The sequence below is a fragment of the Pelodiscus sinensis genome, chromosome 9 (assembly GCF_052426305.1).
Source record: "Pelodiscus sinensis isolate ZL-2025 chromosome 9, ASM5242630v1, whole genome shotgun sequence".
Classification (NCBI taxonomy): Eukaryota; Metazoa; Chordata; order Testudines; family Trionychidae; genus Pelodiscus; species Pelodiscus sinensis.
In genome coordinates this window covers 65,582,934-65,608,526 of record NC_143060.1, presented here as the reverse complement: position 1 = coordinate 65,608,526, position 25,593 = coordinate 65,582,934, and the positions used below count along the sequence as shown (strand labels likewise).

At 51.3% G+C, this 25,593-nt stretch overlaps 1 protein-coding gene across 5 annotated transcripts in view; it reads left to right on the top strand.

The window, feature by feature from the left end:
- The window catches only part of RXRG (retinoid X receptor gamma), a 57,503-nt gene that overhangs the window by 2,053 nt on the left and 29,857 nt on the right, over positions 1–25,593 (top strand). Inside the window, exon 1 of one of the 5 annotated variants that reach the window (XM_075936972.2) lies at positions 19–287. The exons of 2 other annotated variants lie outside the window; for them this stretch is intronic. In XM_075936972.2, the coding sequence (XP_075793087.2) occupies positions 272–287 (16 nt within the window). In that variant the 5' untranslated portion in view covers positions 19–271. Of the gene's footprint in view, positions 1–18; positions 288–11,605; positions 14,298–18,842; positions 19,851–25,593 lie in introns of those variants that run through there. 2 more of the 5 variants (XM_014569938.4, XM_006115887.5) reach the window with 2 other exon arrangements.

Below are 25,593 nucleotides of genomic sequence, written 5' to 3'. Positions count from 1 at the left end.
TTCACTAACTACAGATAATACTTATTTTGTTTACTAACTCAGTTAGTGTTAAATACAAAACTTATTTTGATCTTTTCCCCTAAGGTTTCCAGCACTTGGTAAGGTGTTTTTATGTAACTACTTTTTAAAAAATGCTGTTTTGGAGCATTTTTAAACAAACACTACTTTCTAGCCAAATGAGACTTGATACAAATCCCAAGTAAAAAATTAAGAATCGTCTAGTAATGAGAAATGCGTCATCACAATTTTCCAACATAAAAATATAAACATTATGAATCGGAATACAGGTATGTTACATTATATCATGGCTTAAATGGATGTGTATAGATATAATATGCTGTTCCAGTGAGCAAAAAGTAATGAATGTAGTTTAAAAGCTTTATTTACTTGCAAATCACTGTGTTTTAATGGGTATCAAATCGTGAGTATCAACTTTTCTTTAGGAAAATAACTACAAAGTACAAATGCAAACCAAGATTAAAATTGTTTGTTTGTCAAGTTTTCCTACCTGCTCATTTAAATCGTGGCTAAATCAGTGATTTTAAACAGCTTTGATTTAAATCAATCCATGTTGTAACATATATCAAGTCCTGGTCTGTACCCTAGCAGAGAAGTATGCTGAGATCCAGGAAAAAATATTGTACCAAACATTAGCCTGGTGGTTTTTCAAGTCTGTTTCCCTAAGTGAGGGTATGGATGTTTATAAAATCAACCTGCTGAGCTGCTAGACTCTAACAATTAGTAACAATTGATCTAACTGCTTCTTACGCTGTCAGTCATTTATTAGGAAGACAATGCTGGTGAGGTAATGCCTTTTATTGAACCAACTGCTGGTGACCAATACAATCATCTCTTGGCCCCTTATTGGCTATTTATAAATGCACCTAAATCAATGATGTGACCCGTCTTGGGGCAGTAAATGATTCCAGACTGCAGAGCACACATGGATTGAAACAAGCAAGTAAGCTCACTGCTTCTGTGCGAAATCAAATTCTGCGAACTGATGCTTAGTACCAGGTTGACCGAGAGCGCGACGGAAACGTCACTGGGTCACGAGGTAGGTTACGAAAACTGGTTAATAGTGGTGTGACCCAAGACGTTCACTAGCATTTCACGGCAGAACACATGGAAGCTGGGCACGTTGGTTTTTCACGGATGTGCAAATATTATTGCATATAGTGCAAAGTATTGCACAGCGAGGAAACCTCATCTGTCAGACAGTCTTCTGTCTGGTCTTTCAGAGAAACTAAAACTGATCAGAAGCTGGTTACACAGTGGAGAATCTTATACCGCGTGTTCTAATTCCCGGCTGCATAAATGGAGCTCTCTAATGAACTCTGATAGGTCAGATTCTTCTGTGATCTGGTCCTTTCATGCTCTTCCGGTGCTACAAAGGGGCCTTAACCGCCCCAGATCTTCTCATGGGGGGATTCCCTGGGCGTGGGGAGTCAGTAGATAGTATAGAGTTAGCATAGCTGGCTTCAATACCTCCCCAGCATAGCGGGGCAGGAGAGGATGCAGCTACAGCTGTACTGTGCTCCAGATAGTCTCAGGGGGTCCTTTGTGGGAACAATCGGCCTGCCTAGTTTAGAGCAGCCCCGAGGTTGCTCTAAAGTAAACAGGAGCAAAGACCATTGTAGAACTAGACTCCGAATCAAGCTGCCCCTTAGAATCCCCTCGCCACCCACACACCAGTCTGGTCCGTGTGATTGTACGGCGGCATTTTGCAGCCCTTTGGCATAGCTCTAAATGGCTACCCCCGGCACACGGCAGTGGGGAATCAAGACCGGAGGGCTGAACTGAGTGCGGAATACAGTAGAACTGGGCTGAACTATTTGCAGGCCAGATTATTTTTTTGTCTAAAATCCAGCCGGTTTCGTGTTTGAGAACAGGCTGATGTTCCTGAGTTTGTGTGTGGCCGGTGACTGCTGGGTAACAACATCCCTCCAAGGAACCGATGGTGAGCCCACGGATTGCTCACAAGCCGAGCCTGGCGTGCGCCCTGTTTGTTGTTACTGCAGCGTGATGAGTCACCTTCGAGATATAGGTCCAAAATCCAGGGACTCTGGCCCCACCCCATGAAATTGGCTGTGTGTGGGGTAGGGTGTGTGTGCGCGCGGGGGCAGGAGAAGAAATCCATCTGCCAAGCGGCAGAGTCCAGCAACGTTCCGGTGCGTGATCTCAATACAGAGGCAGTGTGGCCTAGTGGAGAAGGCGCCAACCTGGGCGTCAAGAGAGTGGGGTTCGTGTCTTGGCTCTGTGACCGATTTGCTGTGTAAGGTTGGCTAGGTCTCTGTGCGTCTTTCCCAGTCTACATAGAGCGGAAGCTGTTGTACCTTAGCGGGTGTACTGACTACTTTCCAGGAGGGATCCTACTTTACAGCCAGGACCTGTTGGGGCTTGCCGGTGGTAGCTGTCTAAAGTCCTCTGTGCCAGGGTGGGTGTGCCCAAGCTGCAACGGTGGGTCTGCCCGGCCCAGCTGTTTGAGTTGCTGCAAGCGGTTACAACACTTGGATGGCTGGAGACTGCGTTTATGTCACTCGTTCACTTTAACACCGAGGGGTGCTTAACAGGGGCAAACAGCCAGTTAAACGGGGGTTGAGCCTAGCTTGGCCCAGTAGGATGGAGAACGTCCCATGATTGTGGGTGTTTGCGTCACCCATAGCTGCAGCGCGCTGATCCCCTGCTGGCCATGTGTGGAACACACCAGCATCCCGCTGTCAGGACTCAGGTGAGCGGAATACCACGTGCCAAGGACGAGTGTGCGGCCCTTTTGGCTTGAGGGGGTTGCTGACTCTGGGGGTTGTTCTCTTTAGGCTGAGAAATCAGCGAGGCGAGTCCGGTAGTTTCTTGCCGTTGATTCACAAAAAGTCGTCTCTCACCCGGCAACTGGTATCTGGCAGAGGCCTGGCCTCCTCCAAAGCGTCACGGTGACGCTTCCGTCACCGTAACTGCGGAAATGCCTAATGTGGCACCTGCCGAAAGAACTGCCCTGCTACGCCGACATAACAACCCCAGCTCTCCGCGGGGCGCGGAAGGCAAGGCCGTGGGGGTAGGCGGGCCCGCACCTGGGGGGAAATGGGGCGCCAGGCGGTTCAAAGGGGGCGCTAGAGGCGATCGGGAACTGGGGGCGACACTTTGTAGCCGAGCTCAGGCGGCCCTGGAGCGCGTTCCCCCCAATGTGACAGGAGGCTTTCGTTGGGGAGGGGCCGCGCCTCGCACCCATGGGGCGGCAGCGGAGGGGTTAACGCCGCAGCGCTCTGTGCGATCCATCTGGCTCGCCTGCGACGACCAATTAACGGAGGGTAATTGTGCAGGCCCCGACGGGCCGGTAATTACCAGTGAGATGAATGGAGTCCTTCCCCCTGAACGGGCGAGGACTAGCCTCTGCCCTAGTGCCGGGCCCAGCCGCACACAGACCCCCGGACAGGGCTCGCTGAGGGGAAACGCTTCACAGGGGAGAGTGTGAGGGAGCCGAGCCCGAGGGGAGGCCCCGAGCGTGTTTAAACAACTCTCCGTCGGCTCCGTGCAGCCCGTTGCGGCTGCGGCCTCGGGTGCGTGGCAATTTGCACACAGCCGGCTGAGTTTCTGGGCTGCCGCGGCCTGGCCGTCGCCATTGTCCATTCATTCTCCGCGCCCCTTCCTCTCCTCAGCCCTAATTGCTGCGGAATGTCGCCTTTGTTCCCTCTCCCGGCGGGAGCTTCGTTCTGTGGGGGCGGCCGGCGATCCGGCAAGCGTGAGGCAGGGGGCAGACACCCAGCGAGGGAAGGGGGCCGGGGACGTGGGGGCCGCTGAGGCATGGGGCACGTTCTCTGCGGGGGGGGGGAACATTGCTGGGGAGGGATTCCTTGCGCACAGGAAATGACCCACTGGCTTCTCGGACAGCTGGGCAACGCCAGGGCGGCGGAGTCGCTGGTGGAAGGGCCGGCAGACGGTGGGGATTTCGGGAGGGGGCTGAAGGGGAGGAAGGTTACCAGGTGCCCCAGGAAGGGCAAACTGGGCCTGCTGTAAGGATCATAAAATCCTAGGGCTGGAAGAAACCTCAGGAGGCATCAAATCCAGCCCCCTGCCCAAAGCAGGACCAACCCAACTCGACCATCCCGGCCAGGGACTTAAACACCTCTAGGGATGGAGATTCCACCCCCTCCCTAGGGAATCCGGCCCAGGGCTTCCCCACCCGCCTAGGGAAATCGTTTCTCCTCCTATCCAGCCTGGACTCCACTGTAACTTGCTCCTCGTTCTGCTTCCGTCCCCACTGAGAACAGCCTCTTTGGAACCCCCTTTCCAGGGTGCTGACGCCCCAAAGGGCCAGAGCAGGAGAAAGCGGAGGCGGGCGTTCTGTGGGGCTTTGTGCTCGGAGGCACACACTGGCCGGGGTGGCAGCTGTGGCAGACGAGGGAGGGCTGAGGGGGGGCAGACTCTGGAGGAAAGACACCCCTGCCTAGGGGTGTATTTAGTAGGTAGGCCGGCACCTCCACCTCGCTCGGCTGGGCTCCTGCCCTTTGGGAGCGGAAGGCCTCTCGGGGCGGGGCCACGTCGCTGCTCTGGGAAGGGCGGGCGCGCAGCGGAGCGGAGAAAGCCGCGTGTGGAGCTCAGAGGGTCCTCAGAGGGCTGCACGGGGCGGGGGGCAGAGGGCATCGCAGCGGGGAGAGAGTCAAGGGGTTCGCCCAGAGCCAGTTTGGACCAGCAGATCTGACTCAAACCGGGGCATGGAGCAGCCCCCACCTTCCCCAGAGCAAGGGAGCTGCATCCCCTCGGAGGGGCTGGAACATGTCCTTGGGCATGGAGATGCAGGGAGAAGAGCCTGGGTCCCTCCCAAATGTTTATTCCCATAGTGACAGGCACGCTCCTATTTTAGATTGCTATAAATCGCTGGAGCAGCTCCGGTGAAATCAAGACCTGAGGATCCGACCCACCAGGTTTCGCGCGTTGGGCTCCACCTAATGTAACTCGGCCTACGATTTCTTCATCGGTTAGGGGCTCATAGGCGTGGCGCACTTCCCAGATCCCAGGCAGGAAGGCGTGGAAAATGCACCATCGGGATCAATTCCGCACTGGCCAAGAGACGAGACAGGCTGCGTCCTTCTCAAAACAGCGAGCAGTCCTGTGGCCCCTTTGGAGTCTAACACGTGTCTGACGTCATGCGCTTTTGTGCAGAAAACCCACTTCCTCAGATGAGTTGGAGCACCCCACGTCTCTTCCAGCTATGGAAACATGTGTTTCACGCCAGATAAGACGGACACCAACCTTTCTGACCCACGAGGGCAGTGACTCTGCATTTTCCATTTGCAGGGCTCATGGGAGCCAGTGCAAGCAAAAGCAGGATGTGACCCATTAGCTGCCTAATTAGTAGAATTTGAGAGGATCTAGCGGAAACTGACCGGTTGAATGGAATAGAGAAAATACACATGCTCCCAAGGAATTAATTTGCCCGACAGCTTGGAAAATGCCAGCACTTAAGTGTTAACTAGCAGTCTCTTTCTGCTCTTGGTTCACACGGTTCGTACCTCTGGGCTGCGTTCTGCGTTTTAGGCTTGAATGAATGACAACACACCAAAGGGATGAAATGGACAGATTTCTCCTGGCTTGCATGTTAAAGCATAAAGTGTATCCCAATGCACCCAGACTCGCCCCGGATTTGCTCAGTCCAGGAGCAAGGATGGACTGGAAGAGCAAAAGCCGTATCCAGGCCGGAGTACTAGGGAAAGGCTGGAGCCACAGAGGACCGCGTGTTCTGTGAGTGGTTCCCCAAATTCCCATCTACGGTCCTGGCTCTGTCACGTGGCTCCCCCACTGCAGACGTGCCCTCTAGTAAATCGTGGATGAGTTTTGACTTTCTACTCTACCGCCATGGAAGTCTCACCTGGCTTTTGTGGGGCAGAAGGAAAGCTCCAAGCAGCTCCCCGGCTGTGGAGACTCTGGGCGGCAGGGCACACTTCAGCGCCGCTCTGCGTGGCCTTCCGCCGTGGACTCTCCCGATGCCAGTCCTGATCCATCCTTTTGAACCCAACTGGGCTGCGTTGGCCCCGGTTTCAGAGCACCGTGCGGAAGAGGCCGACTTCTCTCTTGCGTGACAGAGAGTGATCTGATGGCAATGTCATTTCTGTCAATACACGTCTCCTTCACGGCTTTCTCTTCCTCACCTGTGCGTCCTGTCGCTCACGGTCCAGCTCACAGCCACGCGGGTATTGATCCGAGCATCCGGCCTTTCCTGGCTGTTGGCTCGGTACGAAGGTGAGGGACACGGCTGCTCAGAGGAGTTATCTGTGAGAGGGGGGTTGAGAGAGGGCAGGACTAGAAGCAAAATGTCTGCACGGGGGTCCGGAGCAGTGAGAAAAAGGCGCATTTCTGAGGACGTTTGGCCGTGTCAGTAGAAGTGTCTAGAACCTTCCATGGCTGGCCTGGGAGAGACCTGGGGGTGCAGCGGCGGGTCAGGATGGAGCCGCCTTGGAAGAGTTCGAGGGGATGGGGGTGTGGGAACAACTTCAGCCCAGTACTAGGGTTGGGGTCTGCAGGGAGGCTGCGTTATTTCAGGGTAGGACTGAGACAGCTCTGTGTGTGGGCCTAGACAAGGATGGCAGCAGAGGCGACAGGTTAGGACTGAGGGGCGTTGGGTGGGGTGTGGGCCTCAGGACTGGGAAAGCAGAGGGTGTGGCAGGCCATGATTTAGTTGAATGGGCAAAACTCTCCTCTGGTGATTTCCAGCTCTGTTGGTTTCCCTTTGGCTCTTACCCCCCTGCTACCATGGACTTCCCATGTTGCTCCTTTAGAAGCACATCTCTGGCATTTTCAGGAAGGGAAGCTGAGGGCCAGCTAAGTTTTGTGACTCACGCCAGTGAAATCAAGACCTGGGGATCTGACCCACCGGATTTTGTAAGTTGGGCTCTACCTAATGTATCTCGGCCTACGATTCCTTCATCGGGTAGGGGCTCCAGTATTGGCAAGTCCTACAAAAGGTGCTAACCTGTAACGCTATCACATTTAATAGGGACCCACATCTTCTGTAGGCAATGCTTCGGAACCCTGAGGAAAGGGGTTTTCCTAGTCAGATGGAGGGAGTTTTAGAGGGGTGTTTTTTTCTGTATTTTCCACAGTCTCACTTCTGGGCAGTGTGGTTCTGCGTGAGTTGATGGCAATACAGCTGTTAAGGAAAAGGCAGGAGAAGGATTGCAGGGAAAACCTTTGCCTTCCGATGGAGGGATGTTAGCTTGCTGGGGAAACAGAGTCTAGGAACATGAGATTTGGCAGGGGAATTGATTTTCAGACATTGTGTTTTACAAATACCTAAGCATTTGTAAGTTTCAAGTCAATTCTGTTGCGGGTGCAAAATCATATGGATAGTGTGTGTGGAGATATATATGTTTTATATAAAAAAAGCTTTTTTTTTTTGGTTACTCACTTCTGTTGGAACTTAACATCAGCAGCAGTCTTAGAAATAATGTTCTGAATTGCTCCAAATGTAACAATACATTTAACTAGCCGCTTCACATCCATCAGGTCTGGTATCAACAGCAATTGCTGCAAGGAGAACAGATTGCACAGATGCAAGCTCATTGAACTTTACGCCCCTTTGGGACTGGATCTGACTCCATTTATCTTTGGGTCTGTCTCCTTTCGTTTCGTGGGCCTCTGGCACTTAGCAAAAGGCCAGGTCCCCATTGATAAATGAGTTTACAGTTCCGCCACTGTGTTAGCGCAGTTGAACGAATGTAGATCTTTTGTAGCCAAGGCGTACAGGCTGCAAAGCACAGGGGGAAAGCAACTTGTTTGCTTGTCATTCTGACACCCCGGTACTGTCAATGGGCGAATTTCAAGCTGTGCAGTGGTTAGCAAGCGTCTCAGGGTATGTTTATACTGCAAAAAGACTACAGCGATGGAGCATTCCAACGTGAGAGTCAATTGACTGAAGTTTGGAGCGTGTGTGCCTAGAACTGGACACAATACTCCAGATGTTGCCTTGCCAGCACCGAATAAAGGGGAATAATCACTTCTCTAGATCTGTTGGCAATGCCCCTCTTAATGCACCCCAATATGCCGTGAGTCGTCTTGGTGACAAGGACGTGCTATTGACTCATATCAAACGTCTCATCCACTGTCATCCTCGGGACTTTTTTCTTTTGCGTGGTTACGGATTTTTTTTTGGCCAACTTTACAATCTGAGACAAAAACCAATCCCATAGAAAACTCAAAACCGTTGCCCAGTTCAAGAGCAGGCGTCGTCCCCTTGCCCTGTGATCAGAGCAGAGCAGGGCATCGAGGAAAGAGGATAACCATGCTTCTTCTAAGCACGTTGGAGACTCAACCAGGGTATGTCTACACTACCCTCCTAGTTCAAACTAGGGGGGTAGTGTAGACATACCCCCAGAGTTTGGAGCTCAGAGAATGATTCAGGTGGATCCTCGATTTATTTGAGTGGGTCTGGCCAGTTTTGATTCTTCCGTGACCAGGAGACGGGCCCGTTGAAATTGTACATTCAGCAGAAGGTCGGGAATTCCAGAGGGGTTCCTAGCTCAGATCTCGCTGAAAGCTCACATCGTAAAACACCCCCCGCAGCCACCGAAAGGAGAGCCCGGTGAAGAGACCGGCTATGAGACCTTGGGTGAGACGTCTCTTCTGGTTCCTGGCGTTTGAGGAGGGGCCTTTCTCTTGCGCGCGCATCCTTGTGTCTGGGGGGTGACGTAGTGCGGGTGCTGTCTGCTTTGTACCCCGGTGTTCTCACCTGGCGGTGTTGCTATGTGTGATTCCCGCTGACTCACTCCACATGTGTATTGGCCGTAGACAGCGAAGTCCTAGCCTTGAGCAGTTATCAAGGCTGTTCCCAGAGAGAGACAAAAGAAGAGAGGCGGGGACTGTCCCCAGGCAGGGGAGCAGGGCCAGGGAGCTGGGGTGGTCTCGGCTGGGCTAGGTTGAGTGATGATGTTTGAGACCAAGGAAAGCGGGGTGCCCATGAGCCCTTCCCCCCCAAAGGAATGAGGCTGTCTGCTCTCGGCGTTGGCCTAACACCGATTCTATGCCACACTGTGTCTGAGAAGCAATTAAACTGTCTACTCTACTGGCTGGTGGAGTGTCCCATCTGGCTGCGGACGGGGGGCAGGGTCGGGGCCTCCCTGAGGTGTCGTCACATGGGGTACTTGAGGAAAAAACCCATTCCTTCCATCACACAGAGTCAGGCGCTCCTCTCTTCCCCATGCAGGGAGCTGCCGTTTGCTGGCTTTGATTTGTTGCTCCCGGTGCTGGATACATTGGTGGTAGGCTGGCCTAGTGGCCGGAAACATTGAGCTTTGACCTTCTGCAAGGCCAGAGATATTTGTTGGGGTAGTTAAAGCAGAGGAAACACATTAGGATCCCCCTGGTCTGATGGACAGTCCCATCACTGGGAAGAGCATGGTCATTATGCAGCCACACCCATGGGTCACTCGGTAAGACAGCAAAGCCTTGTGGGAAGACGGAGTGCCGACGCCGGCAGCTGCACGGGGCTCTTCGCTTCCTTCTCCCACCTGCGTCCCTGCCAATCAGATGTAACGGGTGAGCAGAGGGCGTGGAAGAAAGACCGCCGGGCTGAGGGGGGGGGGTCCCCTGGAGGAGTGGGAGAGAGCCGAGGAATGTGAGTGGGAGAGAGCCGAGGAACGTGGGTGTAAGAGGCCGCAGAGCCGCATTATGACTTTCGTGGGCCCTAGGCACTTTTGCCTTCGTGGGCCCTTTCCTCCATAAAAAAAAAATATTAAAATTTATTTTTGATATAACTTTAAATTCTTCATCATTTTTTTGTTTGTTTTTGTTTTAGGCAAAATGTAATAGATTATCGTGGGCCCTAAAAGTTTCATTTTTTTCTGATGTGAGGAAAAAATTAAAACGTTTTCTTCGCCCCTAAAAGTTCATTTTTTTTCCCTTCTGATTTTAAAAGAAATTAAAACATTTGCGTGAGTCCCTAAAAGTGTCGTGGGCCCTGGGCACTGTGCCTACTGTGCCTACTGGATAAGTCGGCCCTGAGAGGCCGAGCGAAAGGAGCAGGGCGGGGAAGCCGTACAATTGTCTCCGTTTTTCTCCTCTCCGTGTGGCAGGCGGTGAAGAAGAGCTGGTCCCGCCAGGTCCTTGGACTTTCTTCTCCCCCCACCTGCCTCCTGGGCCAAGCCCGTGAAGACCTGATGGCATGTCCCAGGCACCTGGTGCGTGCTGCCCAGAACCAGCGCTCCTTTCTTGTTTCTAGGAGCTGGAACTTCCCTTAAAACCACGCGGTGCTTCACCGGCCGGCCACCTCAACTACCGTGGGCCGTGGCTGAATCTCTGACAGCCTGGAAGCTGGGCAGCTACTTCCTCCACTCTTGGCTCCCCGAAGAAGGAAGAGGGAGCCATTCAAACCATAAATAATTCCTCTGACCCTGAATTCCCAGATCCGCTCTATATTTGTAGCGGTATAAATAGAGCTTTGGAGGCAGGTGGATGTGATGGGAATTGACAGGTTGTCTCTGGAGTTTTGCACTCCCCGGATCATGAAGGAATCCAAAAGCAGCGGCCGACAGCAGCAAGCAAAGGGCTTGTATCTCACCTGGGTGCATCGGAGCCAGCAAATGGCTTCAGGACTGAAGGCCGGGAAGATTTTCGGGTGACATTGTAAGATACCATGCCCCTAAGGGTCCATTCATTGCTTTGCATGATTATAATTAAGGGAGTGCCCTTCAAGTCAGACAGATTTTTCATGCATCTGGGGAGTATTTTGTTCAGCAATCCAAGCCCTGTCGTGCAGTTGACTCTGCCATGTCTCTCACCGATATTAGGAACTTGGTCTGGTGGATGGACCCAGGAAGTTTCCACAAGGAAGTTTCTGGGCTTTGCCAAACGTTTTTTGGCTTTCGTTGAAAGCGTGTTGCTTTTTGACAAACGGAAAACGCACGTGTTTTGGTTTTGCAATGAAAGTTTCCCCCAAAACCATTAAACAAAACCAAACGCCTTCGGTTGTCTTCAGATTGTTTTTTGGTGGAAAATCTGTTCCCCCCGCTCTAATGAACTGGGCACACGTCCCTCACCACCGGAGCAGGAGAAAACGGGTCGCGCTTGCCTGCTGACATGACACCGCTCCAACTCGCAGATGCGCGTGGCAGGAAAGTCTGTCTGCAAAGCAACGTCCGGGAGATCAGAGGCCCAGATTTGCGAACTGGCACGGCGAGAGCAGGTCCACATGCAAAATGGCCCGATTTTCCAAAGGGCTGAGCCCCCGACCCGAACCCCCCACTGAAATCGCTGCTGGAAACCAGATGCCCGCAGGTAGATTTCAGTGCTTTAGGAACCCCCGTGTGAGCTCGCTGGCCTTGGTGCATCCTGATTCCAGTTCAAGGTTTTCGCTTCATGGGTGGCAAGAGGTGCCGGCTCCGTGGGTGTTATGTGGCTAGAGCACCCACAGAAAAAAATAGTGGGTGCATAGCACCCACTGGTAGCTGCTCCTCCCCCGCCCCCCGCCTCCCAGCATTTCCCACCTGCTGAGGATCAGCTGTTCAGCAGTGCTGGAGGGGAGTGAGAAGGGGGAGGGCCATGCACACTGGAGATAGGGGGCAGAATGTGGGGAGTGGGTGGGGTTGAGCAGAACTGGTGGAGTGGGGCGGGGCCTGGGGCAAAGAGGGGGTCCAAGTAGCCACTAGCAACTTAAAACAACAGCGCCTCTGAGCAAAAGTGCAGCCTCATCTAAACAGCTGCTCAGCATCTTGCCGAAGTTATTTCCATGGACTCCCTCACCCCGTGCCTGAGTGTTTCTTCACCTTCTCATGCGTTTGCCCTCTCAGCAGGCGTAAGGACGTGCATTGCACAGCCGGGGAACTGAGGCAGAGGGGCGCTAAGTGACTTGCCCAAAGTCTCACGGAGAGTCGGTGGCAGAGATGGCTCCCAGTTTCTAGGCTAGTGCCCTCCTCCATGAATCATCCCTGTCCTGGCTTCTTTCCCCACATCCCGGAGCTCCCATGAGTGGATGATTGGGAAATCAGAGGCATTTTCCACAGCACCCACACGGCTATTTTTGCTTCACCTTCCCAGGCAGAGTTTTTTCCCAGGATGCTTCTGTGGCTGACCTTTCTGCTCTGGCCAAGAGGAGTCACCGGAGGAGCACAGAAGCGGCGATTCTTCTGCTCTCACAAAGGCAGGGATTGTTGGCAGCGCTGCGCCGGATCCAGCGTCCGAGTCCGATCTCGCTCGCTGGGCTGCCGCTGGCTTTTCTGCCGCAGGCTATCTCGGCAGAACAGTGGGCCTGTTGTTTTGGCCCCTCCGGTTGCCTAAAAAGTGCCTTGTGGAATCCGAGTGTGAGTCAGAGAGGGGTGCGCGGGGGGCCCGCCCTGTGCTCGGAGCCTGGGAATTGGAAAAAGTGAGCGCCTCGCCGCTGGCGGGAGGGAGAAGAAGGAAAACGCTGGCACCGTAGAGGGAAATCTCCGGGCCTTTATTTTCACTGATAAGCTTTTTTTTGGTAATTCAACCCCAGCCGTGGCTCTGTCATGGATGCCGTCATGGCTGCCGCCGGCTGAGCGGCACCTGTGGTGACTTCGGGCGGAAGGCTGTTCATAGGCCAGGCGTAATAGCGGCTCATTGGCTCATCGTTTTGTTTCACTTCTCCTGACAGGCTATTTCAGTGGCCCTTCAGCCAGTAGACTCCGCCCCTTCCAGCTCAACAGAAGCCCAACCCACCCTTATTTATAGCCCCGCCTCTTTTCCCAGCATTCCTTGCCTGTGGTCTTTGGGAGCCATGAGCCCCACCTTGACGCTGAGCTCACGACGTGTATACTCCCAGGAACAGGAGCGAGGAGAGAGAGGGCCCTGGCGATTTCTTGTCCCTGCTCTGCATAGGAGAACAAAGACGACGCATGATTTGAACACTTGGGTCTCTACAGTGCTCTGAAGCAGAGAAACGTGAATAGAAACATTGCCGCTGCTGAAAAAGCAGACCACAAATAAGTAAGGATAATAATAAACAAATGCTAAACAAGGTCATGAGATCAACATTTCGTTTAATTGCACATATTTAAAAACAAAAACCACATTTAGCGTGTACAAAAAATAAAGCTCAAAAACGAATATGCATTATATTGTCAGTTTTCAGTGCGACAAGTGGTTTTACTTCTTTTCTTGGCAAATTCTTTTTATATTTGGTTTAACGCTGGCAAGTTGGATTCGCATATCTGGTTGGCATTTAGTTGATTTCTGTATTTCGTTTTTGTTTTTCTGCGTAATACAAGATCCCAGTTTTGGACAAGTATGTGCTGGCGAAGGGTAACAACTGACGAATTGCACGTCTTGATAAAGCTGAATATTCTTGACATAAGCAGCCCCAAAATGAAATCCGAGAAACTTCTTTACATTTTTGTACGTATTGGCCGTCCGAAGTGATTTCGATCAGCTTCGACTGTGTCCGAGGCGGCGCTAGTATACTCGTTATTCAGTCACCCACGTGATCCACGCTCCCGAGAGTGAGGACGGGGATTTACTGTGGTATCTAACAGGCAATCGCACCACTGACCGACTTCGTGTACAGCGCTAAGTAGTGATATCATCATCCCCTGTCTCTGGCTAAGCTGACATGACGCAGGGACACGTATTGTGGCAAACACAAATGAAAATTAAATGTATAAATGCTTAAATGTTAATTTTTTTTTAAGTCCTAAAATGTTGTAATGGAATTTTCTGGCAGAACCCTTCATTTCAATTCGCGGAATCCCGGCATTCTGCGGAACACCGTTTGGGAAACACCGGACTGGACTATTACATGCCCCAGGCAGAGAACAGGTGGGACCCATGTGTGGCGTGGGTAGCGTGTTCACTGACAGGCTGTGGTGTAGCCACTCCCTGCGCGAGAGCTACCCAGTGCGACCCACACCCAGAGGCTGCAGGGGAAAGCGAACAGTAAGACCCTGGGCGTGGAAGCAAGAAGCAACCCACCAAGCACCTAAGAAAAAGGGCGCTTGGTGCCTCTTCAGAGCCCCGGTGCTTCAGGTGGAGATTAAACCTCAAATCCAATGGCAACATCCCTTCGCATGTGTCAAAATAGCCTCAGCCTGCCAACTGCGCCTGACCGAGCAGGCAATTCCCTGGGCCTACGAGGCAGCTGGCCGCACAATGGCTAAAGCTGCAGGCGGTCCTTAGGCGGACATAAGAGGATTCAGTGACACCGCTGATTAGCGTCCAGGGCTTCCCGATGAAGCGAGGAATTGCCGGTCCCCTGAGGTTTACACGAACTGGGAATTACCGGCCCGCAGTCTCCACGTCTGCCCGGGCGGGATGGTGCGCTGTGCAAGATCGGAGCTGCCCCGGGTCCCTTGCATTTGGTGAGTGGGTGCTTTGCTGTGGGCCCGCCGTGGGAAGGGTGGCCAGGCCACGCCTGGCCGTGCGGGGGAGGCGGAGAGTGACTGGGGACAGAGAGGTGGGGCAAGGCCACGAGGGCAAGGGGGCGGCTCTGTTTTCAGGTGTGTCGGGGACGCCCTGGCTTGACCACGCCACCGTTGGTAATTGCATTAGCAGGTGGGGCTAATTTCATTAGCTCCATGTCAGCTGTCGTCTCCCCGAATGGGACAGTGGGGGAGGTATTGCCTTCCCCTCCTCTGCATCGATGTGGGGAGGGAGTAATTTCAGCGTTGGCTTTTATAACCCCCCTCCCCCGGCCATTGCAAGTGTAGCCCACACCCCGAGTGTGGGTCACTATCCCTGAGAGCGGCACTTAGACCACGTACAGCAAGACACAAGAGCAAGGGAGCTCCGCAGCCTAGGCAGAGAGCCAGCTGGTGTTTTATTTCAAGCAGGAGCAGCTCCTACACTAAGTCCCAGGTTCAAATCTGCCTGGTGTGGTCGCACGAGGGTGCCGCGGGGTGAGCGAGGACAGAAAGCAATAGAACAAAGGGAGGCAGGTTAAGAGAGAGGGGGAGGCTGGCCTAGGGGTTAGTGCCCGGCCTGGGACTTGGGTGCTGGCGTTTCAGTTCCTGTCTCGACCCCAGCTTCCTGTGTAACCTGGGTCATGGCATTTGCTTGCTGCGTGCCTCAGTTTCCCCACCTGAACAGTGGGGCTCTTGTGAGGTCCCTGGGCTGTTGTGAGGCTAAACCTGTTAAAGATCGTGGGGCGGAGGCTGCTGTAACTATCTGAGGCAGAGAACAGGGAGGCGGAGGTCAGATTTTGTTAGATTCTTCACAAACTCCTCCACTAGGTGTTGCTTTTGTGAAAACCCAAGCCAGGTTGGACGGCGTACGGACGACCCTTTCTTCTCTGACTCCCTACTTTCCAGGGGGTGGATAAGGCACAACTGAGCGGGTGCTCGGTCCTGCCGGAGGGGCAGGGGATGGAGCTTAACACCTTCTCGGGGTCCCTTTCAGTTCTCGGGTTCTATGATTCTATGATCAGCCCCCGTCCTAAAACGAATGAAAAAATACGACGCTCGTTTCCAGCAATGGCAACGGGGGGCTGCTGCTTCGAGAATTGTCCCTCGGGGCATTGGGGGATCTTGCTGCAGGGTATGGGAGTATTTGTTATTCACGGCAGAGCTACCGGGTGGGGGTGGGGAGACCGGACCAACTTCTGGGGGGGAGACACAAGCTGTCGAGCTGCACCGGGCTGGGGAAAGGGCCGAGCGTCCCAGCTAAAGAGCAGAGTGGAAGAAAGCGTTTTTCCAACTTTTTTTTCCTCCTGGCCCCGTTGAAGAAAATGGTGGATGCCACGACCCATTGTCATGTGACTGGAGGGCGGGCCCCGGGGTGGGGTGGAGGATGGGAGTTTTGGGGTGTAGGAGGAGCTCCAGCTTTGGGGTAGAGGGGTCAGGGATGGGGCAGGAGGGGCTCCCGGTCAGTGATGCAGTGGGGAGGATAAGACAGCTTCCTGCCTCTCCTGGCCCCGCGGACCAGGCTGCTCCCAGAAGCAGCCGGCAGCAGGTTCCCAGCCAATGGGAGTGTGGAGCTAGCGCTCGGGGCAGGGGCAGTGCACAGAGACCACCACCACTTAGGAGCTGATCTTGCTGCGACTGCTTCTGGGGCGCAGCACAGTCTGCAGTGCAGGACAGGCAGGAGCTGCCTTAGTCCCCTTCCTCCCCCCATTCACCTGATCTCCCTGCACCCACAAGACCCAGCACCCGACATCCAACCCCCCAGGACTGGGCCGCACCCCGTGGCTTGAAAGTTTTAGGAGCCCATTCAAGGTGAGAGAGCCTGTGACCACCCCTCCATCACCGGGGCGGAAGGAAAGGAAGGAGAAGGCAGCTGTGGGGAGGGGGAGGAGGGAAATGTTGTTAGTGAGATCTTTATCCAACTTAGATTAAATCACCCACATGGCTGTTCTCAGGACTGTTGTACATATGAAAGCCGGTCGCTTACACTCACTCCAGCACCTACATAAACAAGTGGCCAGGTTTTTCCATGGTGCTAATCATCTGCAGTCCCCCGTGAACTAACTAAAACTGACAGGCCCTTAAGTTTGGGCACTAAAGACTTAAGATATTAGCCACAGTATATAACAATATCTTGAGATGCATTTCCCCTGGCGCGCGTGTGTGTGAGAGAGAGAAAATGTGTGTAGCACTAAGCAGACGCTAACCTAGATCCACGGAAAATCAATAAAGTAATCCACTTACTCCTTTGGTCCTTCAGCCTTTTTAAGGAGCTCAGAGCTGTTCTGTTTTCTTCTCTCCGGCTGGAGGGAGGAAAGGCGTGGCTAGCCCAGCCGCTTTGCCCACGGCTAGTCAGGAATATAATTCTCCACTACAGCATCATTAAAGTAGTCGCACAGACCTTGTGCGCCTGCTAAAAACCAACGCAAGCCCCGAAAATCGATGCGGCTCCTGAAAATCGGCCCCAGTCCCGTGTGCCCGCTCCCAAGCCAGGCAGCTGCTAAAATCCGCATCGTCAGCTGTTGGAGCCACATGAAAATCCAACCGTGGCTGGTGCTTTTCACCACCTCGGCTTGGCCATAGCCAATCGCCCCTCGGCCTACTCGGCTTCGCAGAAGACTCGCTTGCAGGTCTAACCCTAAGCTGCCCGCAAAGTACACCGCTGGGTCTGCCACTCGCAAAGAGATGTGCAAGCTGAGTGTGAGCTAGAATTGCCAGATGGTTGAAACAAAAATACCGAACACCCGCCCCCCGCCCAAAAAAACCTGAGAAAAAATTCAGTTGAAGGGAAAAAAGGGGGGGGAGACCAAAGTTGTTGAGAGAAAAAACAAAGACTCCAAGACTTATTAAGCAAAAAAATAAATAAATAAATAAAATAAAACAGCATGTCCCCTTTAAAAGTGAGTGCAGGGATAAGAAGAGGGGAGAAGTTGAGCACTAAGACCCAGAGGAGTCATTGCTTCTCCTTGGTCTTTTTGCCGACAGTCATTTTATGCTGGCAGCCTTGCGGAACCAGGAAAACATAGGATCTGGGGTTGGCAGGCTGGGGGGTGTTGGGGGCCGGGGAAGGGAAAGGCTGGGCACTGAGTGTTTGTAGGGTTGCCAGGTGCCCGGCATTTTTGCCTCCTGGCTGGGGAAAAAAATCAGAAAGTACCGGACATCTTAGGTGTCCGGTATTTTCTGAATTTTTTTTACCAGACAGGAGGTGAAAATACCAGACTTTCCACGTGAATACTGGACACCTGACAACCCTAGTGTGAGCACCGTGAAATTCTCTCCCCGGCAGAAGCAGGGAGAGGGTGGTGCTTGCACAGCAGAGAGCTGGAGGTTAGGAGCTGTCCTGGGGTGCCGCAGGAAGTGTGTGGGCAGGCGTAGCTAGCTCCCCCGGTGCCCGTGAGATGGGTGCCATGCAGGGATAGGCAGGGGGACTGGTACGCACAGCAGAGGCAAGCTGCATTCCGACAGGCACAGTAGCTTTGTCGAAGGGTCAGATAGCCTGCTTCCCATGGGAAAGGTTGACTTGCGGTCCAAAAGCAAACTGCCGCAAACTTTTCTTTGGGTTTTGTTATCAGCGACCGAGCCCCAACGTTCTTTGCACTTCGGCTGAGATTTTGAGGTTTGGGGTCTGCTGAAAAACGGCACGTTTCTAAAGAGAACAGACGCGTTTTTGCTTCCCAAAATCTTTTTTTTTTAGTCGAAAACCCCAATTGATGTGCAACTAAAGTTTAGAGGGAAGATTTTGTACCAGCCCTACCTTCAACCTCCACTTCTTTGGCAACTTGGTACCCTCCACTGGGAGGCCTGCTGGATGCAGGAAATGGCTAAGCCAAGGGGCAGCTGGGGAGAGCGGAGAGGGACTTTTAACCCACACTGTATAATACGTACAAATGCTGCAGCCCTCTCTCTCTCTGGCTATGTCTAGACTGCATCCCTCTGTCGACATAAAATGAGGTTTACAGGATCTTTCGGAAAAGGGTTGTCTTTTCAAAAGATCACGTCTAGCCTGGCTTTTTTTTCTTCTTCGAAAAAGCGCCGTTTCGAAAAAAAAGTGGCGGCCATGTTTATGCAAATAAAGCACGGGATTTTTAAATCCCGGCTTCATTAGCAATTTCGACGTGCCTAATCTACATCTCTCTGTCGACCGAGAGATGTAGTCTAGCCACACCCTCTGAGTTGCTTGGCTCCTGAGACTCAGCGCGGTTGGGCATGGTCTGTGAATGGACGGAGCTCTGCCGAGTGTCGGGACCCCCGAATGCACGTGAGCCAGGTTTTCGAAGAGACGTAAAGGAGTTCACCCGCCCCAAAGTCCGCTGAATTTCAGCTTGCGTGGGACTCCTCGCCCTTCGAAGCCCCCAACCGAAACTAATAACAATTGCTGTTGAGAAACCGAAAGGAGCTACACAAACCCAAACTCTAGTGCAGTGTTTCTCATCCTTTTTTTTTTTACAAGATATCCCTTTTTCAAAAAAAAAAAAAAAAATTAAAAGTACCCCCAGTACCTACAGTTTTCAGACACACACACGTTATTCTACCATTGCAACACATTTGTTTAAACAACTTAATCGTAGCCGGGCAGGCGATGAAATTTTGGGTGTAAAAAGTACACAAATAATAAAGCGCTATAAAATTAAAACAAAAATTCAGTGTTCTCCACATTTCAGCTGTGTTGATGTGCCCCCCGACTTCTCTCGAGTACCCCTAAGGGTACTCGTACCCCTGGTTGAGAAACACTGGTCTAGTGTACCCTGCCTTGATGCTGTTTCACTGGGCACCCGGAGGAGGAGTGGATGGAATGAACGTTAGTTTCAGACACCGTGAGTGCGACCTTTTGGGGATCACAATCCTAACCCTAAACGTATCCCACTGTTCGAAATGTCGGGGGAGGAAATCTGTGAGTTCCCCTCCTCTAGCCGGAGTCTCCTTCTCTGTCTTCATGAAAAGCAGCAATTGTTCCGTCTTCTGTTGAAAGCGTCTTCCCCCACCAGCAGGGGCTACTGTAAATAATAATGAAGAGCTGTGATCAATTGCACCATGTTGTTCTGGGGGCCAAACGCCGCCACCACCTGAACAATTTCATTCCCCCGCCCCTCAGATTTCTGACCCAGGCCGGGCGCTGCCCTACATCAACCGGTCTCGTTGCTGGTGGATTAAGCCACCAGCACAGTGCTCTGTCACTGTGCAGGAGCTGAAACAGCTGCGTGCAGAAGCCGAGCCCTGAGCGGCAGAACAGCAATATGTCAGATTACAGGCGGCAGCTGCTACCGCCTCGGAGAGACGATGAAGCTTCTTGCATGGAGGGGCGCTTGTAGGTCGGAGGAGGCAGTGGCCTCAGCTTTGTCAGAGATCCCAGGGCATCACAGAGTCGCTGCTCCGAGCTTGCCGGACCGCACCGTGCATTAAGCATCTTCGCCGTCAGAGACGAGGCAGTCGTATTCAAAAAGCGAGGGATGAACTGAAGATTAAACATGTATGGGAATTATCCTCACTTCATTAAGTTTCCCGCTGGCTTTGGGAGTAAGTATCACGCTTATCGCAATCTTAGCCCGCGGGGTTGGAGAGAGAGACCGTTTAAAAGTGCCAGAGTATGTGAATGGCAAAGAGAAAAGCATTTACCTTGCTCCTAGACAGCTGTACTGTTGCTCTCCCTTCTCCCCTATTGGTTTTGGGTCTGCACATCCAAAACTCATAACTCCGGTGATCTGAAGACGTGGGCTGTACCCACAAAAGCTCAGGATACCATCTACAATTTTGTTAGTCTATAAAGTGCTACCAGAGCATTTGTTGCTTTTTAAGTTTATCCTTGTTAATTATGCCACAACTGAACTTTGCCTAGAAATGAAGCATGCTTGATCGGAGCCAGGGAAGGGTTTTTCTCTAAAGTTCAGTGATAGAGATGCAGCTGTGTTAGTCTGGTCTAGCTGAATAAAAGACAGAACTATGCAGCACTTTGAAGACTAACAAGATGGTTTATTAGGTGATGAGCTTTCGTGGGACAGCCCCACTTCCTCAGATCAAGATGTGGAAGAAAATTGGCATGGCCATATATACCAAAGGGATACAATCAAAAAAAAGTGAACACATATAAAATTGACGAATCAGATTTAAGAACAGAAGGGAGGGAGGGGGAAGGTTAGTGTCTGTGAGATAATGACATTAGGGGTGGTAATTGGGGAAGCTATCTTTGTAATGGGTAAGATAATTAGCATCTTTGTTAAGACCCATGCATAAAGTGTCAAATTTAAGCATGGATGACAGTTCTGAGGCTTCTCTTTGAAGTCTGGAGTTAAAATCTCTTTGAAGCAATATGCATGTTTTAAGGTCATTGAGAGAATGGTCAGTCTGGTTAAAATGGCAAGCAACAGTTTTCTCTCTGTGAGAGAGCCTGATGTCTGTTTTATGTGCATTGATTTTTTGGCAAAGTGTCTGAGAAGTTTGTCTAATGTACATAGCAGACGGACACTTTAGACACATGATAGCATCAGTTATATTTCTGGATGAACAGGAATATGTGTTCTTGATCTTGTAGCTGGCAAGGTTTGCCGACAATGGTGTCAGCAGAGTAAATATGTGGACAAAGCTGGCAATGGGGTTTGTTGCAAGGGAAAGTTCCAGGGTTGGTATTAGTGTGGTATGTCCTGAGGACATACAACAAGGTTTACCGGTTATTTCGGAAGATGGGTTTTCTCCCAAAATAACCGTGTCTACACTGTGTTTGTTATTTTGAAATAGCGGCGGTCTGTGATTATGCAAACGAAGCACAGGAAATTCAAATCCACGCTTCATTTGCAATTTTGCTCAGCTGCATTTGCATCCTTCTCTCGAAAGAGGGTGCAAGTGTAGACATACCCTAGAGACATTGGGAAGATGTGTCGGAGTTAAATGGAGAGGGTCTTGGCTTCATGAGGTGGTTGGGGATCTGGGCATCACTTCAGTCCATTATACAAAGATCTGGACAGGTTTACATTTGGTTCTTCCAGTATTTATATTTAACATGTCTCAGACTTAAACTTCACTAGGGTGCATCTACACAGCACCCTAAACCAGATAGGTATATCTCTATATGGTTAAGATATGCAAATTGCCTATCTCATAGAACTGGAAGGGACCTTGAGGTGTCATTGAGTCGAGTCCAGTCCCCTGCCCTCATGACAGGACCAAGTACCATCCCTGACAGATTTCCCCCAGCTTCCTAAATAGCCCACTCAAGGATTGAACTCAACCGTGGGTTTGGCAGGCCAATCCTCAAACCACTGAGCTATCCCTTCCTCCCTCTATCTTATTTCAAAACTATTTCAAAATAGCTTATTTTGAAATTCTGGCGCATCTACAGAGAGCCAAATTTCAAAATAATGTGCTCTTTGCGCCATCCCTTATCCCTCGTGCAATGAGGTTTACCCGGATGGCGAAATAGAGCTCCCGTTATTTCCAAAAATATTTCGAAATAATGAATGGCTTGCGGGGTAGCTATTTCGGGATACCGAAATGGCCGTGCAGTATAGACGTACTCCTAGTGACTGCTTAAAAATACCTGCAATTAAACGACAAACTACATTGGGCTGTGAACATTTATATAAGTATGCAAATTGTTATAATTCTCTAAACACGTACTTAAATATGTAAATTATTTCAAACCACACATAGAGGCCACCTAGGAGGTGTCTAGCTAGCAATGCATCGCATCAGTTTCTCAGCTAACAGAGTTGCAGCAGTTAATTTCAAAGCTCACTAGCTAAAGTAACAAATCGATTTTTGTTTTCTCGGACCGGGTTCTTGATTGGTGCAGACCCTTGTAGCTTATAATGCCTTTGAAGTCACTGGCTCCCTACCATGCTACCTTGGCTGATGATGATGTTGTATTGTTATCATGCACCCTTAACTTGTCGAAAAAATTCCCCTTTCAGGCAGAATTTTTCTAGAATTCGTTTTGGCCAAAAGGGGACGTTGGTTTGGGAAAAACTCGAATAAAATCCATTTCTGAGCATAAGGGAGGAGAGAACCCATCCTTTTCCCATCATTAAAAAAAATCACCCCCTTGTATTTGAACAGAGATACAGTCAAATAAATGAATCAAAGCAATGCTGAAGTTTAAATCAGGGAAGGTAGTGAGTCCTACCTGGGCATAGATAGGACGCTATTTGTTAGTGAGGTTTAGGTGTGAATGAAATTGACGAAGAGAGCTATTTTATGCTCCACCCACACTGATCAATGCTGCTTTTATTATAATGCTGTTTTGCACCTTACCAACAGCTTAACACTTTAGGGAATTTAACTGCAACAGGGAAAAAGTGGCATATGCGTTGTCTGAAACCCGTTTAGTTCATCTGTTTGATCACTTTGAGAGCTGTCTGTCTTTGAGGCATGATAAACTGTGATCAAGTCAGCAGTGGCTGAAAGACAGAATAAAAAAGCCATCTTTATAATGCTCTAGTTCAACTCAGCAGGCTTTACAGGGCTCTGTATTATTATTAATTTCTTTGCATTCGAGCAGTTTTCACACTAAGCGAGGGATTCTCCACTGACACACAGAGAGACCCACACAAAGATCAATGCGTTGGGGGTTAGGGGTGGTATGAAAAGCTTCCTAAATGACTGCAGATTCACTTCGGAGCATACTCAATGAACCATGCCCGTTGTTTAACAGCATACTCTCCCGGCCTGTGAGCGGATGGTTGGGTAAAAGCTTGGACAATTTTTGAATGAAAAACTGTCTCGGGCTCTCTTTGCCAATGCCGAGCACTCAAACTCTTAGTTGGGCTTCCCAAAAATCTTTTAAAAAATTACGATTCAGAAGAAATAATACGTTTGGGCTACATCTAGACTGGCACGATTTTCCGCAAATGCTTTTAACGGAAAAGTTTTCTGTTAAAAGCATTTGCGGAAAAGAGCATCTAGATTGGCATGGACGCTTTTCCGCAAAAGCACTTTTTGTGGAAAAGCGTCCGTGCCAATCTAGACGCGCTCTTCCGCAAAAAAGCCCCGATCACCATTTTCGCGATCGGGGCTTTTTTGTGCAAAACAAATCTGAGCTGTCTACACTGGCCCTTTTGCGCAAAAGCTTTTGCTCAAAAGGACTTTTGCCCGAACAGGAGCAGCATAGTATTTCCGCAAGAAGCACTGATTTCAGACAGTAGGAAGTCAATGTTCTTGCGGAAATTCAAGCGGCCTGTGTAGACAGCTGGCAAGCTTTTCCGCAAAAGCAACTGCTTTTGTGGAAAAACTTGCCAGTCTAGACACAGCCTTTGGGTTTAATAATAAAACAGACCCTTACCAACCACGCCTCATCCAAGCTTAGCACGCACACCTTTTCTCCTGGGAGACATAACTCTTTGGCTGTCATCAGCTGAGCTTTTTTGGGCCGTGAGTTAATTCTTGCATTGTGCCAGTCCACTGATTGGGTGTGAAAGGCTAATTGGCAGGTGGCTAAGTAGAAAAAGACGGTAATCCTCATCTGGTTAGAGCGTGAGTACCTAAGGTATCATGGAAACGGTGTGCTACCATTGTCCCCTCTTGAACTTCGGTTTAACTATTTGCTACACGTAGGCATTTCTGTCCTTTCGGGAGGAAAAAATCCATAGCCACACGATCAAATTGGGACTATGTTTATTAAACCCTGAAGTTTAGGTCTTCTTCGGCACTGCCAATCACCCTGACAGTCAATACCACAGCTGAGTGGGCAAATATTTGCATTAATACCAACGGCTGAAGTACAGTAGTGAGAATTCCTCGCGAGGCGCCAGATTTTCAATACTGACCTGCCAGAAACAGGGACTGTTGAGGAGGTGGCTGGGGACGTGGGTGGGCCCTTCGTGACTGGCTGGTTTCCATAGGCAGATCCAGAAGTAGCTGGCTCAAAAGCTGGCAGATGGGAGCAACTCAGAGCTGCCCGGAGTGGCCGGGAAAAAAAGCTAGAATTTGTGTACAGAGTTTACCGATCCCGTTTTGCACAGATTGTGCGTGCAAGCTGCGTGCATTGTTCTGTAGCTGCCCGGCCTCAGCTCCATGAGTTCCTGTCAGCAAATTCCACCCATCTCATCTTTCTGTCCTCTTTCTTTCCCTCAGCTCCCTTTCCCTGCCCTGGCCCCTCATGATGGTGAGGTGAGTCTCCCTGCCCGAAGCGACGCACTCCCTGGCCGAGGGCCTTTGGAGTTGTCCCTCATTGGAGCAGAGGGCCAGGGGCTGGCTGACTGCTGGTGAGTGGGAACGGGCATCTCAAAGGCCGGCCGTTCCCACGGTAACCAGTGGCTAAAACCCAGCAACTCCCCCTTGGCAACAGTGGAGTCAGGACGCCGGAGGGATCCGTTACCCCGTCACCACTGGCTGTAGGTGAGGTACAGCTGGCCCCCTGTTACCTTCAGAAGCAGGGCGTGATGAGTTGAGGGCAGCTCGTTTCAGCAACTCCCCACCAAGAACGATGAGCGAAAACGGTCACCCCTTTGCTCCCGGCCTGTTCCCTTCCCACCCGGCTCTTCCCTTCTTCTTCAGAGCTGCAGGGCGTCTCCTCAGCTCTGTCTCGCCCACCCCATCTCTCTGACGCATAGCGGCCCACCTGTGAGGTGCGGAGGGCGGCATTTGCCTACCAGGCGGTTGGGAGGTTGAAGGCCTCAATGTACGTTGAGATTCTCTGGTGAACTTGCGTTGTTTTTCTTTATTCCGTGCGGTCCCTCAGGCCCTCACCCGGCCTTCCATCCTTCACCGGTCTCCTGCTGTGGTCTTGGACCTCCTCTGTGCATGTGGTGGTGTGTGGCAATCCCGTAGCTACCCGGCGCAGGGGAAGTCAGGTTGCAGCCAAATTCTCTCGGGAGCGTGGCTACATGCGGCAGAGAGAGGTCCTGTGAACCGGGAGGTAGCGGGATGCTGCACTGCTAAAACTAGCATGGAGGTGGGTACTTCTTAGGCGTAGAGAGCTGAGTAGGGGAGACACCAGGCGATCAGGCGTGTAGGACCTTCTGCTGTACTCGCCTAAGCCCATACCTCAGTGTCTATACTCCTCTTCATACCTGTGCTGTCTGGGGGCGTCGTGTCTGTTCTCTATAAGCCGCTCTAAGCATAGATCGACTCGTAACATCTTCCCTAACCATTTTGATAGAGGGCCTTTCTGCTTCTCTTGTATGTTTCCACGTTGTCCTAGGTTTACCCTGTCTCCTCTTGCTCAGGAGAGCCCAATCCATCACTTCTCTTGTTGTTCCGTTGTTCGGTTCTTTCCTCCAGCGGTGTCCTAGCCACCACCTTTGCCTTGCCGTAATTTCCTGTCCTATCT